This window comes from Leptonychotes weddellii, chromosome 13 (assembly GCF_054177405.1).
Source record: "Leptonychotes weddellii isolate Sample4059 chromosome 13, ASM5417740v2, whole genome shotgun sequence".
NCBI lineage: Eukaryota > Metazoa > Chordata > Mammalia > Carnivora > Phocidae > Leptonychotes > Leptonychotes weddellii.
Window position 1 is genome coordinate 12,031,073 of NC_138381.1, and position 18,082 is coordinate 12,049,154.

Below are 18,082 nucleotides of genomic sequence, written 5' to 3' on the forward strand. Positions count from 1 at the left end.
TTTTTTTTTTAAAGATTTTATTTATTTATTTGAGAGAGAGAGAATGAGAGACAGAGAGCATGAGAGGGAGGAGGGTCAGAGGGAGAAGCAGACTCCCTGCCAAGCAGGGAGCCCGATGCGGGACTCGATCCAGGGACTCCAGGATCATGACCTGAACCGAAGGCAGTCGCTTAACCAACTGAGCCACCCAGGCGCCCGCTCCTTATTATCCATTATTTTATAATTTTTGTTAACAGGAGCATTTAACTGGTAATGGAGCAAAAATACATATAAAATTAAAGGAACTCTGGAGTGAGATCTGTATTTCCCTGTGGTAAAAGAGTTTTACTGGAAATAATCTGAATGCCATCCAAGAAAGGCAAAAGTACCTACGAAATAAAGAACACGCATGGTAATGTCTTCCTCGTTGTCTTTGGTTTAGCCTTCTTGGCCAAAATCTTCTGTAAACTTCTTTAATTTCAACAAGTCATGTTCATTGACTGTGGGTTTTGTGTTAGATAGGGACCGTAACATATCCGACTGTCAGGGAAAAAGAAGGGAGGAGTATTAGTAATAGATTTAATCAAATAAAAATCATTGTATTATTATTAACTAACTTTCCACCTGAGGTTAAATCTAAGTATTTGCAGTGTGCCGTAAGTTACTAACAATAAACTCTTATTCCTTCTAAAGGACATCTTTGATCCTGCTCTTCCTTTGCACAGTAACTTTAAGCTGCTTGCCTAGTCCTGACCACAACTTTTGATGGCTCCCATTACCTATCAGGAGTATAATCCTTTTCGCTTGAAGATCAAGGCCTTCCAAAATATGTCCCTGATCTCTTTTCTGGTCTTATCTGTTTTTTTCTTAAAACAAGAGAGTTCACCAAGTGCAGTTCAAAATGAATTTAGTCATTCACTTACAGAAGTTATTCACTTATGTGAAACACACCATTTAATTAAAACCAATTAATCAGAATTTTTTAAAAAATATTTTATTTATTTATTTGAGAGAGAAAGAGAGGGACAAGAGAGTACCAGTGGGAGGGAGGGTAGAGGGAGAGGGAGAAGCAGACTCCCCGCAAAGCAGGGAGCCCAAGATCATGACCTGAGCCAAAGGCAGACACTTAACTGACCAAGACACCCAGGCGCCCCCAGAATTTTTAACTATTAATTAAAATTATGATCAAAATGGGAAGAAAATAGGCTAACATCAGGGATTCATTAAAAGATTAACTTCTGGGCTATGTCTCTTATAAAACAGTATGAAAAATGGTCAAAGAACAAAATCTTTATAAAAAATAACATAGTGGGGCACCTGAGTGGCTCAGTTGGTTGAGCATCCGACTCTTGATTTCAGCTCAGGTCATGATCTCAGGGATCCCCATGATGGGTTCCACACTCAGCAGGGAGTCTGCTTGAGATTCTCTCTCTCCCTCTCCCCCAATCCCCACCCACACTCACGCTTCTCTTTAAAATAAATAAGTAAATCTTAAAAAAAAATAACATAGCAAAGACTGAAACAAAAAAGGGTTTCTGAATAACTTCTCGGAGAAGCATAATTAACACGTAAATATATCTATATACATACTATGTACTTATAGAGGTATGTGTATGTCTATAGGTCTATGTGTACATATCGCATAAATAAGTTTCTCCTCTGGAAGTTACTGTTAATTCTGACATAAAGCTCTTTGAAAATCTGTAACTGAAGCAGATTTTTAAAAAACTGAGCATGCACCAATAAGAAAACATAAAAATAATAAATGTAGCTTTTCACAGTAAGCTTCCTATACCTTACAAAATAAGTCTTAAGAATTATAAATCCCTCCAATATAAACTATAGAAATGTAATTTTTTTTATCATAAAAATTTGGTTTCAGGACTTTTTTTTTCAAGCACTACATTAAATTTTCTACAAAACTTGAAGTAAAACAGAAAAACACCATTATGATTACTATGATAGATGCATTAAGGTTTCTGGATATTTTATAAAATCTTAAGATTCAGAAAAGAAATTTCACCAATTTTACTTTTTGGTCAAGTCTTGACAATAATTTATGCCATATAAATAAGTATTCTGTTGATAGTATCCCAGCCATAAGACCTATAAAAGCTTAGAAACCTGTTTTTTGAAAAAAAACTTTTTCACTTAAAATTTTTCTTAAAGCCCAAGAACCTATTTTAAAGATAATTATTTTTTATATTTTAAGTTCAATTAACTTCACAATTTTTTGAGTAGTATTACATAAACATGCTTGATCATACTGATATTTTCTAGCTCATCTTATATAACTAAAAATGTTTATCTCTGTCTCACAAATGACAAACTGTAATGTTTCAAATTTTTTAAAATGTCAAACCATGCAAACAATTGGCTCCAAAAGTTTATCCCCAGGAACGTCCATCCATGTCATTTCAATGGCCCCAGGGTCACCAGGAGAACAGGGTGTTAGCAGGTCATCTATTATTTTGTTGGGATCATCTCGTGAAGGTCCGCACACCTGAATAAAAAGTAATCTGAAATATTTACTTGAACAAATTAACTAAGATTTAGGCCATTATCAAGACATTTGAAAATGTACTATTCTGTACTTGGTTAAAATGTTTACTTCTAAAAATAAACATGAATATACAACAAAATGTAGTTATCTTTGGGTGACGGGATAGATTTTGTTTGGTTTTGATTTTTTTCCTGTTGCTTTCTTGTATTTTGAAATTTCCTATATTACTTACATGATCAAAGGAGAAAAGGAGTTAAAATTAAAAGAAAAAAAAAAAAGAAACATCTGTGGTTAAGAGTTCTCTTTTCTCTAATGCCTATTAAATGGTCTTAGAGTCCACAAAAAAGGCATCCTCAATAAGTCTCTTAAGTTTTCTCTATTTTCCAAAACTGAGAAAGTTCTGTGATATTTGGAAGATTTATAAGTGTGAAATCACTGAATCTTTCTTTCTCAACAAAAAGTCCTTCTTTAAAAATAAGTACAGGGGCGCCTGGGTGGCTCAGTCGTTAAGCGTCTGCCTTCGGCTCAGGTCATGATCCCGGGGTCCTGGGATCGAGTCCCACATCGGGCTCCCTGCTCGGCAGGAAGCCTGCTTCTCGCTCTCCCACTCCTCCTGCTTGTGTTCCTGCTCTCGCTATCTCTCTCTCTGTCAAATAAATAAATAAAAAATCTTTAAAAAAAAATAAAAAATAAAAAATAAAATAAAAATAAGTACAAAATTAAATGCTAAGTGTAATTTCAGTGCTTATTTTGAGATTCATAACTGATTTAAAATAAAATTTTAATAACACCCAGAGACAAAACTTTGTGACTCAGAGTCACATGCGAGTATTTTTTTTTAACATTTCACCTTTTATTAAGGCAAGTTTGTGAAAATAATTTAATACAACCAGATCTCTTCATGAACTTCCAGCTTAAAACGTTTTTTACGTAAGAAACATACAAAAGAATTCTGTTTTATAAAAAGCCACCTCAATACCAGAAAAGAGTAATGAAGGATTTTGAACCCAGTTTACTTTTTAAAGGATGTTCTTCCCTTGTCTTCAATTCCAAGTATTATTCATCATCTTTAGAGCCAGTTTGCTTAAATGCTTCACCACATCAACCCAGTTCCACCCTCGAGGCAGTTCTCCTTTGTGATCTGTTTTATCTGCCAGCTTACGTTTCTGGGTTTTTGAAAGCTGTTCTTTTTTCTTACTTGGTAGGGCTGTATTAGGGGTTTCAACGGAGATGATAACTGCTTATGGGTATCATAGAATTCATGGGCTGGTGATTCTCATGAACTGCTCCTTACTGTCCTTGGCATTTTCAAACAATGTGTAGGTCATGGCAGTCCCGAGATTGACCTCCACTTCTTCCTGTAACTTGGCTAATATGCTCTGCTTTACAGCAGATGATATGGTGTTGTTCAAAAAAGCGTTCATAGATATAATTGGAAGTGTTTGGGGTATGTTTCTGTCCAGGAAATCTCTATTAAGAAGGCTTTGGGATCACCATTTTCACCTATCCTGTATTGAAATGACACTGGACTTAATTCCCGGAAGCTTTCATCTCCTTCATAAACAGAACGTAGAGCTTCCAGTTCCATCTCTTGGTCCTCATTGGCACTCATTGCGCCGGTTGTGGGATGCCCCCTGGGAGGGTGTCTGCGACAACGAGAAAGCGAGAGCAGTGGCCCCGAGCCCGGGGCGTCCCCCTTCCGAGCCCTGGGCTGCGGGAGGCACACCCCTCACACAGGGGACGAGAGTCACGTGCGCCCCTGGCCTCCGGGGGTCTGTGGGCGGGGAGCCTGAGCACATGCAAGTATTTTATAGGTGGCAACAGATCTATGCTAAATTGGGGGCTGCTTTCACATTTAATATTTATTTGACAATGATCAATCTTAAATATTACGTCAGGATTAGGGCAGGTACAGAAAAATAAACATTCTAGCTTTACTTATTATGTGTATTTTATTATCTGTCTTTCCCCACAAAAATTTCAGCAGCAGGGATTTTTGTGTTTGATTGTAGTACTTTCTGACTTATCTCTAGGCTCAGAGTAGTACTTTAGACATTTGATAAATACACAAACAGGCAATCTTGTTCTTGCTAATTGAAATAATCAGCCTTAAAATGGGAGTAAAAGATGGAGCCATTGAGATATCTACTAGCTGATGATGCAGGAGGCCAGATGTTAACATTCATTTGGCTGCTTCACCTTTATCCTCCTAAGAAGGACCCAGCTTCACGGTCACAGAAGCTGTCCCTGGCAGTCACATGGAGAACCGAATGAAAAGTTCTGGGTAGGAAAGGACTGAGTTCCTAACAATCAATAGTTTCTAAATGCAAAGAGAATTTAAAAGAAAATACAATGGCTGGGACATAAACTTGACCCTGAGCCTCCTATATTTCTCCCAGTAATGAAGTGGCTGCAGAAGGAAAGGGCTATTTCCCGGGGCTACTCAAGTGCTTTCCGAGAACTACTTCATTTCGTTTCCACAATTGTACTTGGAGGCAGTGCTACTGTCTCCTATAGAGATGATACAAACAAGACTTAAATGGGTAATATAATTTGCGCAAGGAGATATAACAAGTAAGTTGTGGAGTCCGGCTTTAAATTCAGGTTTTAATTCAAGCTCATCATTTTTTTAAAAACTTATTTCATTGTGGGACAAGACATACGTATGTAACTTAGTCATGATACATCAGTCTTGTCATATTGCTGGATTAAGTTTGCTAATCGTTTTTCAGCATTTTCACATCGATGTTGATGGTAATATTGGGTACTGCTGTCCTCAGCAACAGCGTTGGTACAAATTACCTACCCCACTGTTACTTAAATATCTTGGACATCCCAAGACCACAGTCTTTTTACAAAATGCTATATGCTCAACCCATTCATGCAGACAAAACAGTGCATGGGAAGCGGGGACTCAGATTCTGAAGTACATGTGACCTAGAGAAAAATCACACGTCTGTACCTCTCTGGTTGTACCTTGGCAAACCGTGTTAGCAGCCAAATCCCAGTTTAATCCTGTTAACATCTGAGTCTCAGATTAATGATCAACAGGTGGCAACAGGCATCTCTTGTAGAATTTTTGTGAGGAACAAATGAAATAGTGAGATATAGAATAGAACACAGTGAAAATTTAAATATCAGCTATTGGTATTTTTACTTTGTTAATGAGGTGTAAATGCACCAGATTCGGCTTGAGGATATTCTAGTTACATCAGTGGTAACTACATATTTAAAGTTTCTATACTTATATCAAAATAATAAGTACTTCAAAAATCACTGCATAAAAAATTTTAAAATACATTAAGACTATTAATAATAGCTATTAATAAACTTTGTGGGAGAATGTATTTTCAAAGACATGGAAATGTTTATTCTATAAACCCATTATTTATTATATAAAACAGAAACCTTCCTGAAATTCTTCGAAGACAAATCAATGATGGTCTCAAAACCTGACTTTAAAAGTATCTGAAAGGATGGAACAAAGCTCCTTACCTTTTTAAAATGAGTAGCTGACTGCACTTTTCTAACAGGCTGCATCAGCGCATCGCGCACAATGACACTTATGTCTGCCCCCGAATATCCGTCTGTTTTCTTCCCGAGTTCTTGGAAGTCTGTTTTTGTGAGACTGTTCTGAGTGGTCCCCAAGTGCAGTTTAAACATCGCTGCTCGGGCCTGGGCCTCAGGCAAAGGAATATAAATTCGTTTCTCAAATCTTAAAACGAAAGAAATTTACATCAAAAATATTACTACACATATTTAATTTCAATTGAAAATTCAGATTTCTCAAGAAGAAACGAGATGCTCAGATATTCTCATTTACATAAAGCTAAGCTGACTAAGTTAAATGAGCCCATTGTGTCAGAGTTAAACATGTATATTTACATTAAATAATGGGAAAATATCCAGAACACAATAGCAACTAACAAGTAAAACCAAAATAGCCAGAGAACCAGTTTGGAGTGATTTAATCTTTCTCACATGATTTTTGGGTTATTTTGGCCATAGTGTTTATAATGTCTAGAATTCACAACATGGTATGTCCCACAAGATTAGCTTCTCATAGAATCATACTCTGAACTCCTGATCCAGAGATTAATATGGTTAATCATATGAAATAAGAGAGGGCAAAATAATTCTATAAATTTAAAATGGTAAAGCTACTCAAAATCTTATCTAATAAACATGTTTATATGTTTATTATTATCTAATAATACACAAAATGTCCACTTTATTATAATGGGTACATTCAGAATAAATAATTCTAATAGTTCATAAGTAAACACTGTTTTATTAAGAGTAACTTTGCTTGCCTTCTCAGAATTTCAGCATTTGGGTAGGGAGGAAGCAACGAGGGAAAATTTAAGTGGCTGTGAAGACTTCGTTCTTTAGGTAACTCTCTGTGGCTATGAGAATTTTAAATTTCCATTATTTCTAGAGATGGGTTTAGAATTAGGCCATTTTTCAAAAATAACCAGCAGATCTCCTTTCTTAATACTGGATGGTAACCTAGCATCCCGGCAAACCATCAAGTGAACGGATAAAAGTGGCAAGAACTGGTGCTAATTTTTACCATGCAAAATTCAATGAATGAAACAGGGAACGGTGTGCATGAAAAGTAACGAGTCCATATACCTTTCCTGTAGCTCAAGTTCAATAAGTAATTAAAAAATTATAGACATAAACTTTTAATGAAATATATCTTGGTTATCTATCATACTTTAACTTATATGATTGTCATTTTGCTAAAATTTTATGTGAAAGTTTCCCACTGAAATACCAAGCTACATTTGTACATGAAGCATCAGTGCCTTACACTAAGCTTAATTAGAATTAAGCATTAGGTAATATATTTTCCAATGTGAAAGATTCCGTATACGAAAATCTCGTATCTTCAATATAGCAAGCAAGTAAGCAAACAAATGCCTGCCTCTCTTCCCCCAACGCAGGGGGCAACAGAGTTAGAGTACATCAAAAAAATTCTGAAAAGTTGTCAGAATGCCTCTTCAACGAACAAAAAGGGAACTGTCACTGACATGTTACATCTGCAGTGAGAAATAAGATCTTCATTGTATCATCATACCTTCTTCTAATGGCAGAATCCAGAACCCAGGGTATATTTGTAGCTCCCAGAACCAAAATTCCATCATTGTCTATACCAACACCTGCATCAAAATACGTAATATTTTAAGTAATTTGTCATTTTAGTGTTCTTTTCAACCTCATCTATATGTTCTGTTAAGAATGTGGTGTTTTAGGGCGCCTGGGTGGCTCAGTTGGTTAAGCGACTGCCTTCGGCTCAGGTCATGATCCTGGAGTCCCGGGATTGAGTCCCGCATCGGGCTCCCTGCTCGGCAGGGAGTCTGCTTCTCCCTCTGACCCTCCCGACCCTCCCCCCTCTCATGCTCTCACTCTGTCTCTCTCTCTCAAATAAATAAATAAAATCTTTAAAAAAAAAAAAAAAAAAAAGTGGTGTTTTAATGTTAATAAAGTGCCTCATATTGAGAGTCTCTCTCTGAAAAAACTGTATTTAATCAAATATCACATTATTCAAATGATGCAAATATTTCCAAGAATCAAATTTGCTAGACTATGAACAAATACTATTCATATTCTTCTCAAAAGATTTCATTTGAAGTCTACACATTCTTTTACTGATAGTGTTCCTGGTAGGTTATAAGTGAATATGCACATCTCCTTACTGTTTATGCCAGAATCCTACAGATGATTACAACGGGGTGCAGACTTTGTGTGCATGTGCAGGACAATCAGAATGAAACATGGCACAGTGAGAACACTTAGTCTGCTAAAATGGAGAAATTCGACTTGAACTTTTTCCATTATTATGATAATAGCAGTTATAAAATAAATAGAAACTATTTTAGAAGTCAGTACCCCTACCTTGCATTTGAACTAGGAACTCCGTCTTAATTCTACGGGCAGCTTCGCTTTCATTTTCACTTCTTGAGCCGCACAGAGAATCAATTTCATCAATGAAGATAATGGAAGGTTTACTCTCTCTAGCAAGTTGGAATAAGTTCTTAACTAGCCTAAAAATAAGTAAAAGCTTTCAGTTTCTTAAAAAAATAGTAAATGACACATGACTTAATGAAAAAAACTAAAATAGAATATATACAGTATTTTAAGAACTCTAAAGTCCAATCATGTTTTGGTCCAGAAAATAAGAATCCTACAATTAGATGATTCAGTTTATGATTTACTAAACTATACTATATGTAACTGTACATATGCTATCTTTTCCCTATGAAATGAATTTCAAACTAGGGACTGATCTGACACAGAAATGAATACTTAATGTCACTTCTCTGAATGTCTATGAATGATATAAGCCTATTACTTTATAGACTGATATAATGATTACCAGGCAGAGAGAAACTTAAAAAAAAAAAAAAAAATCAACTTACTACTTACTTTTCACTTTCACCTAGCCACTTTGAGACAAGGTCAGAGGAAGATACTGAAAAAAACGTGGAGTTGTTTGCTTCTGTTGCTACAGCTTTGGCTAAGTAGGACTTTCCTGTTCCAGGTGGCCCAAATAACAGAATTCCCCTCCAAGGCGTTCTCTTGCCTAAAATTTGCATTAGAAAAATAACATGAGAATCTTAAGACTGTTAATTTCTGTTACCGGAGACATCATCCCTCCTGAAGAATACTGTGAAGAGGTTTTCACTCTACAGCTATCAGAATAAAAAATTTTTTTTTAAAATAAACTAAGGTAAGTATGTCTTAGAAGTAGCTCATTTACTTTTTCTTTTCTTTTTTTTTTTTAAAAGATTTTATTTATTTATTTGACAGAGAGAGAGAGAGAACGAGAGAACACAAGCAGGGGGAGTGGGAGAGGGAGGAGCAGGCTTCCCACTGAGCAAGGAGCCCAATGTGGGACTCAATCCCAGGACCCTGGGATCATGACCTGAGCTGTAGGCAGACGCTTAACCGAATGAGTCACCCAAGAGCCCCTCTTATTTGCTTTTTCTAGGGAACACTTTGTCAAATGTGTTTACATAGATATAATCCTTCTAACAGGAAGTTCATTTACTTCACTCATTCATTCAACTACTATGTACTAAAACCACAATGTATGGACTGAGAACCTTGAACACAAAAGGATCTCTGCCCTCCATGGGCTTATAGTCTAGTAAGGGCAGAATCGTTCAGTTAAAAGGTCCTTCCTGATTGTCTGCTGTGTGCAATAATCAATATCAGAATATTGTAGGATAAATGAGATCCACAGGACAAGGGCAGCTGGAAACATTTTCTTTTAAATATTTATATTTCTTATAAATATTTGTGATTCTTTAATATTAAGGTTATTAAATAGTCTTTTAAATATTTTGGAGGAATGAAACTAACACAGTCTGGCTGATCCCTCACAAAGTTCTATTCAATTCCTGATCCACAGGGAAGCGCAGGTTACTATTACGGAGAGCATATTCTTATTCAGGTGGTTGGGTAATGATGAGGAGACTCCCTGAAATCCTAGTTTTGCCAAAATAGAACAAGTGAACAAATCAACTCTTTGTATTTCAATTTTCCTAATAAGAAATCACAACGCTGCCTAAAATAAAACAGACTGAGTTACATCTGGCAAAAAAATATCAAATACACATTTAAAAAATTTCTAGGTTCAAACTGTGGATGGGTACATGGTATCTACATAAGAATGACATGTAGATTACTAATGGCAGAACTAAATACTGTTGTATTTATTGTTATGAAAGCCTCAACTTTGACTTGAGTTCTTCTATCTTCCTATTTTAAATGTCTGCAATTGTAAGTCAGTGTTCCCTTAAGTGCGGTATATATGACTGGTGGTATAGGAAGTGCTTTTCAGGTAGTATACAAATACTTTTTATTTAAATCGTTTTTAAAATGTGTATGAGAAAAATACAAATTTTTCTATTTATAGTAGACACAAAGCAATCTTTTAAAATGATGCTACTACAGAAAAACAAGAAAGATGATTTATAAGTTCAAATGTAGGCAAAACGATCTATGGTGTTAGGGGGAGTCAAGAGTGATCACCTTTGCAGAGGAAAGATCTGGCAGAGGGACCTGTGGGTTACTGGTATCATTTCTTGATCTGTGTGATGGTGATTACATAGATGTACTGACCTTCTGATAATCTGTGAAGCTGAACACTTTTAGGTTCCTGCTGGTCTCTGTATATTTATGCTGTACTTTAGGAAAAATATGCTCTAAAAGTGAGTGATTTAAAAAAAGATATTTAAAAAATAATAATGGTACACGTATACGGAAATAATCATAAGGAAGATATAGCCATGACTTGTGTTTGGAAAACACTGGCGTAAGTAGCAGAGAATGAGCTCACCCATCCTTTCGTGCCTTTACGGGATCACGACATCAACTTTTACACTGTTAATTTCGTATTTGTGAAGTGAGGTTGTAAGTCCTACCTGGCTTGGCGGACCCCGAGTGGCTCACAGGGTCTTTGCTCATCACTCCTCTACATGACATCACTTTCGGGGCCTGTTCAGTTTGAGGCCAACACCACAGATTTGCTCTCTACATAAAGCAGCACAGCCTGTTTCACGGTTACACCGTGGGTACAGCCACATCACCACACAGGCAGGCTATCAGGCACAAAAAGGACAATGGGAAGGAATGGCTCAGCACAGACAAACGAGCTGCTGCTAGAGCTGGAACTTCAACCACACCCAGATGGTTGTGTGAGCAGTATTCTCCTCAGGTGAGAATGAGCTGTCCCTAGAGGACAGGTACTTCGTCTGAAAATGTTAAATAATTCTTGCTCTGCTTTTTAAGAAACGGGAAAAACTGATACAACTAGTACATGGCCACTGTAAAAACTTCAGATGAAAGTTCAAACCCGGGCGCCTGGGTGGCTCAGTCGGTTAAGCGTCTGCCTTCGGCTCAGGTCATGGTCCCAGGGTCCTGGGATCGAGTCCCGCATCGGGCTCCCTGCTCTGCAGGGAGTCTGCTTCTCCCTCTCCCACTCCCCCTGCTTGTGTTCCTGCTCTCGCTGTCTCGGTCTGTCAAATAAATAAATAAAATCTTTAAAAAAAAAAAAAAGTTCAAACCCATCGTCTTATCTTCTAGGCATAACATTAGCATTTTTGTCAATCTGTCTACATTTACTTCTCAGCACACACATTTATTTCACAAATGTAGAGTCATACTATACATGTTTATAGCTCGTGTTTTGATCTTTATATACATATGTGGACATTCTTTCATGTCAATTATAACATAGATCTAAATTTCTTAATGTAGACATACCCTCTAACTGAACGAGTGCACAGTATTCTGCTGTGTGCTAGTGATTTACACTTTGCCCTACTGGTTGACATTTAGGTTTTTTGCAGTATGTGTATACTGCAAGTATGTGTACGAAATAAAGACCTTTGTGTAGAGGTATATCACTGCCTTATAACAGAATTTATTTAAGGTGCTAACTTATGATATGGTGACAAAAATTCACAATGCTCTACCTCATTCGTCAATGTTAATTTTAAAACAATCATCAGAAAATCTATATAACAGTCATCTCACCTGTAAAAAGATGAGGGAATTTAATAGGCAATATCACAGCCTCTTTAAGTGCCTCTTTGGCTCCTTCGAGACCAGCAACATCATTCCATTTCACATTTGGTCGCTCTATAACAATGGCACCTACAAGAGAAGTACATCATCTTTAAATTAAGTACTATTCCATCAAACGTAGAAGACAACATGAAATAATGACATTCAAGAAATACATTATAAAATTGTCTGAAAAAGTTTTATCTATTAAAAACCCTCTTGAGGGCGCCTGGGTGGCTCAGTTGGTTAAGCGACTGCCTTCGGCTCAGGTCATGATCCTGGAGTCCCGGGATCGAGTCCCGCATCGGGCTCCCTGCTCGGCGGGGAGTCTGCTTCTCCCTCTGACCCTCCCCACTCTCATGTGCTCTCTCTCTCAAATAAATAAATAAAATCTTAAAAAAAAAAAAAACCCTCTTGAAACTGTGCGATTAGGAAGTAGCTGTTGGGGCGGAGTCAGAAGCTGTCAGAAAGCTGGGCTGGGTGACTGGCTAACCTAGGGTAGGTCACTTAACTTTCCGATTTCCGCTTCCTCACCATGAAATGAAAAGAATACTGTCTGCCCAAACTACTTAAGACGGGTTAGTGGAGGGATCAAACGACATAATGAATATTAGAGTGTCTGGAAAAGCACCAAGCATTACATCAAATGGTTACAATGTTTGAATGCACTGATTCTGAAGTATTAAAAGTACCTGTTCAATGGGGGCTGATCAACTACTTTTTTCTTAACAAAAATACCCAGTGATCTAATGCTCTCCTTAAGCACCAAAAGGAAAAGATACTTAAGAACTTAGACACACAGGGCGCCTGGGTGGCTCAGTTGGTTAAGCGACTGCCTTCAGCTCAGGTCATGATCCTGGAGTCCCGGGATCGAGTCCCGCATCGGGCTCCCTGCTCAGCGGGGGGTCTGCTTCTCCCTCTGCCCTCTTCCCTCTCGTGCTCTCTGTCTCTCATTCTCTCTCAAATAAATAAATAAAATCTTAAAAAAAAAAAAAAAAGAACTTAGACACACAGACAGACAGACAGATGGACAGATAAACAGTAGGGAGAATGGGAGGGAGGGGATGATGGAGGAGAGAGAGACAATGTGCTCCTGGAGATCTGCAATACTTTCCTGAGATTTGCCAAATTTTCTTTGGGGCCTCTAAATAGACCTACTTACAATTTTTGCACATTAAAAAGTTATTGAAATGATTTAGTTATCTAAATGATTTAGTTTTTCTATACAATATATTCAGAAGCCCCAGCAATTGTTGTAGTGAGTCTATAAAGGTTTCTTCTAATATAGCTTACTGGCAAAAGTTTTGAATTCTCTTTTATCAAAAGCTTTTCCAAAAGCTGGTTCTAAGGTGATATGGAATTGTTTTTTTTGTTTTTTTTTTTTTAAAGATTTTATTTATTTATTTGAGAGAGAGAGAATGAGAGACAGAGAGCACGAGAAGGAAGAGGGCAGAGGGAGAAGCAGACCCCCTGCTGAGCAGGGAGCCCGATGCGGGACTCGATCCTGGGACTCCAGGATCATGACCTGAGCCGAAGGCAGTCGCTTAACCAACTGAGCCACCCAGGCGCCCCAATATGGAATTGTTTTAAGTACTGCAAAACATCACCACTTACACAATTCACTGATTACCAATGAAGTTAGTTTTATGGGTATTTCTTCTTGCTTTTTACAAAACATCATTTATTATTATAAGAGTAGTTATATTACACAACCTACTTATGAAAATCTTTAGCTACAGATTAAAATTAAATGAAACCATAAATACTTCCTGCATTCTAAAAGTTCACATTAAGTATAAATTAAAGCCAATTCACTTCTTTTCTATGTTCCATTCAGCTTAGTAATCCTACGTGAGGAAATATTTACATTATCTGATAGGATTTTGTGATAGTTAAAAAAAAAAAAGTAAATTTACTTTCTATATCAGCAGCATCTGGTAAACTAAAGTTTTTTCTAAGTATGAATTTTCTAATTATGCCAAAGCTTATCTTCACATATAACTAATACTTTTCAAAGTTTAAAAGTCACTTTGGAATGTTTAGTGACACAAGATTATTCACATAAAAGTAATATTAATAAAAGTAGTAATTAAAAAGGGGAGAGGGATTATTGGGAATAAAAGCCAAATGATATGTTTCCAATTATATAAATTTATCCAGTCTTTGATTACACTCATGTTATTAAACCTCAAAAGTCACTGAGCATCAAAACAGCTAACAAAAAACTCAAATCATAAATTCTTTAATTTTAATAATCAAATACTACACTTAAAGTCATACCTTAAAACAGAAGTAAAAGATTTAAAATACTCTTTCAGAAAAAAAGAAAGGTTCAAAAAAGGATATTACACAGTGAAATCAATGAGCAAACTATTAAATGAAAAGATGGAAAAAAGGACTCTGAGATATGAAAGGCTAGGACTCCTTTCATACTCCACTTCATCCTGAAATTCCAAATAAATTTCCTCATTTAAGTATTTTCAGCATTTGTATTTTTATACATCTCTGGTTCTTATCATTACTGATTTTAAAGAAAAATTCCCTATTAAAAATGGGCTTGTATCTTTTCCAAAACTAAAGATACACTCCAGTTTTTACTTTGTGGGGGAGAGAGGGAAACAAAACCAAAAGGACAGGAAAAAAACACCTTTTGCCTTACAACTGAATTAAGGCCACTTGGCACAGACCGCTGGGTTGTCCAGCAAAACTGAGTACGAGGCGTGTGCCCGCACTGCTCCAGGCAGTGGCGCTGTGGCAGCAGAAACTCAGCTTTTCCTTTTGGACCTTATCCACCTTTGAAGTTCTCATTTATAAATCAGCCTCACAAACTGTAGTGCTTTCCAGATATTAACCTTATAGCATTCTCCTATATATCCCAGTAGGACTGGTAAAACAAAAAATAGAATAAAAATAAAGAGACTAGGGGCGCCTGGGTGGCTCAGTTGGTTAAGCGACTGCCTTCGGCTCAGGTCATGATCCTGGAGTCCCGGGATCGAGTCCCGCGTCGGGCTCCCTGCTCAGCAGGGAGTCTGCTTCTCCCTCTGACCCTCCCCCCTCTCATGTGCTCTCTCTCTCTGTCATTCTCTCTCTCAAATAAATAAATAAAATCTTTAAAAAAAATAAATAAATAAAAATAAAGAGACTAGTTGGTACAGCAAGATTAAAGGACTGGCCAAGCTAGATATATTCACCATTCACTAACCCAGGCTGTGCCTCTACAATGGAAATCCTTCCCAGTTATGCATTCTATTTGGCAAAATTCAAATGAACAAAATACATAAAATTCAACTCAAAAAGTCATCAACTAACGTATCAAAAAACAATCAAATCTCAGTACAAAGCCAGCAATTAAACAGGTGCCATTTTAGATACATACAGCTACTACTGTTTACTGAGGCCCTAAAATTTGTCAGATGTAACCTTGGCAGTTTTTACACTGTCATAACCTTCTAACTGCCCAGAAAAGAAGGTATTAGTAATTTCCATTTTAGAGCTGGGGTCTTCTGCTCTGAGAGGTTCGGGAACCTGCCCAAGATCAGACCACTTTTCTGCAGCGGGCCCTGGAGGGGCTCCAGATCTGAATGGAACCAAAATCCATGCCTCTCATCATGTCACTATACTACACGCACAGGAGAATGAAAGACTTTTAGAGTTCTGGAAGGTAAAAACAGAAAGCTGGAAGAGATAAATGTAAGTGGCGACACTGAAATATTACAAAACACAGATAAGAAAGGTCTGGAAACATGAAATAAACCATCAATGAATCAGCTACAGCAATAGCAATAAAAGTCAAGTGTGAGTCCCAATTCATTCTGTTCCTCTGACAATTTGGAAATTTTAATACTGTCAGATTTTATAATGTGGCTAGTAGTGTAAATGCTACCTTCTCTAAAAGGGGGCAAATAAGACAAAATGAAAAAGAGTAAGTTGACTGACAGGTTTTTTAAGGCACATATAAAACCAAACAATATTTTTACTACATGGGAAAAACCAACCTAGTAGAGACCCTATACAGCAAATCCTATGAAAATTGACAAAGTCAGCATGTGACCACTGGGAACCAAAGCCAGTTCTTGAACCTCATTTGAATACAGAGGGGAAAAAACAATTCAAATAGACAATTCACTATAAGGTTTTTAAAAAAATAAGATAGTAAATTTAAAAATGAAATCTAAAGCAACCTTGAAGTTGATTCTGTAGTTTCTTTTTTTCAGGATCATCAGTTTCTCCTTCCCCATCACTGTCATTCCTAATAAAAAGAATTTAATATATTCAAATGATCACTCATTGCTATCAAAATAAGGCAAAAATGAAGGAATAATTAATCTGAGATCTGTAACTTAAGTGGCAAAATAAGACATTCACATTAAAAGTTATGCTTATTTTATTACTTTTAAGAGTATATTAAATAAAATAGTAAGCAGGCATATTACCCATCAATATGGAATCATGAACAGGAAAGGAGCAAAAAGACCAGAATGAAGTCAGGAACCAGCTCCAAATTCCCACGACATACCGATGTATGTACAAATTCATAAACGTATGCCCACACACCTCATTCCACAAAAGACTTAAGATGAGTTACAGGAGTGTTGTGAATAACATAAAAACATCAAACCAGGCAAACTATGTATCAGAACGAGAAGCCATAACCAGGAGAGAAAAACCCAGAATATTAATTATTTAAGGTATAAAGGTCTATAATCCTTAGTATGGGGGTTCCAGAGAATAGATGAAGCTATTGAGGAAAATGAACTGAGACCAAAAGACAAGTAAATCAACCCAGATATTTCATATCTGAGAATTTATTCTGAAAAAATAACTTAAAAGGCGTTCAAATATTTGACTACAAGGAAAATCATGCCCACAGTTCCCCAAAGGGAAAAATTAGAAATAAAGTATGTTCAGTTATGGGGATAGACTACATTGCATATGATAGACTACGCTGCAATCTTTAAAAATGATGTTGTAGAAATAGTTTACTGAGATGTTTATAATACAACGTTGAATGAAAAAGTGATAAAGTAAAAAATATGGCATTACATCATTTTTTACACAGAACATATAAAGGGAGATTTAAAAGCTTGACAGATTTTCCCCCAAAATGGGATTGGCTTGTTCATCATAGGATAGTGGGGTTATGGGTTGGGCAGAGACTGCCAACTGATTCACTTGATATTCACTCCGACCTTCTTCTACCAGGCTTTCTTCTACAATGAAGATTGTACTTACAAAAAGTTGCCCTTTCCAGGCTTCCCTGCAGCTAGGGCCCCATATCAGACCAAAGTTCCTCCAAGAAGGTGGAGGCAGGAACTGAGGTGGCAGCTGCATGCGAGGAGACCATCCCTTCGAGCGAAAGCCGTGGCGTGCTGAGGGACCTGTGGCAGACATCCTACTGGCCCCTGCCTGGCATCAGAAGGCCTTGACAGTGGCGTTGGCAGCAGCGGGATCCCTACCAGAACCACCCTGGTGGAGGTGGCCATTTCTCCTAACAATATGGAATCCAAGCTTGATTCCCTGCCCCCACCCCAAAATGTATAAGGTCAATACTCTATAGTAAGCCCCTTTTTGTTAAATTAGCCAAGGTGGGTCCTGCTATTCAATACAGAATTGGCACCCCCCACCCCCCCCATGGAAGCCATCTCAGGAAGGGAGAACACAGGGTCTTCAAGCAAGACCAGAGACCAGAGAAGCCTCCACTCACAGGGAGGAGAGGACATTTCTGCTGGCAAGGGAGTCTCAGGAAGAGTAGGGGGTCCAGGCACTTGAGGTTAATGAAATTTTTCACAAGCGTTTCATTTTAATTTTGCAGACCCAGTCTTCCAAATGGCCCAACCTTCACATAAGAAACCCTAAAGTTGACTCTATGTTGAAATTCAACAATCTGTAAGATCAGGTGGGGTCTGATTTTTGTTATGTCAATGCTGTAGGTGCAGAAGATAAAAATATTCTTAGGTGTCACAGGAACTCCCTGGTTTCCTGACCATGTCTTGAATAGAGAATATAAAATCTTGAGCTTTT

The 18,082-nt window shown here is 37.3% G+C and overlaps 1 protein-coding gene and 1 pseudogene across 1 annotated transcript in view; both read right to left on the bottom strand.

The window, feature by feature from the left end:
* Positions 1-68: 68 nt before the first annotated feature.
* The window catches only part of VPS4B (vacuolar protein sorting 4 homolog B), a 27,798-nt gene continuing 9,784 nt past the window's right edge, over positions 69-18,082 (bottom strand). The window contains exons 4-11 of the mRNA XM_006745596.3: positions 16,243-16,310; positions 12,032-12,151; positions 8,915-9,071; positions 8,384-8,532; positions 7,566-7,647; positions 5,978-6,197; positions 2,342-2,482; positions 69-519 (exon numbers count right to left, since the gene is read on the bottom strand). Coding sequence (XP_006745659.1) covers positions 418-519; positions 2,342-2,482; positions 5,978-6,197; positions 7,566-7,647; positions 8,384-8,532; positions 8,915-9,071; positions 12,032-12,151; positions 16,243-16,310 — 1,039 coding nt within the window. The 3' untranslated portion in view covers positions 69-417. The remainder of the gene's footprint in view (positions 520-2,341; positions 2,483-5,977; positions 6,198-7,565; positions 7,648-8,383; positions 8,533-8,914; positions 9,072-12,031; positions 12,152-16,242; positions 16,311-18,082) is intronic.
* Positions 2,491-5,968, bottom strand: LOC115944962 (RWD domain-containing protein 4 pseudogene; annotated as a pseudogene).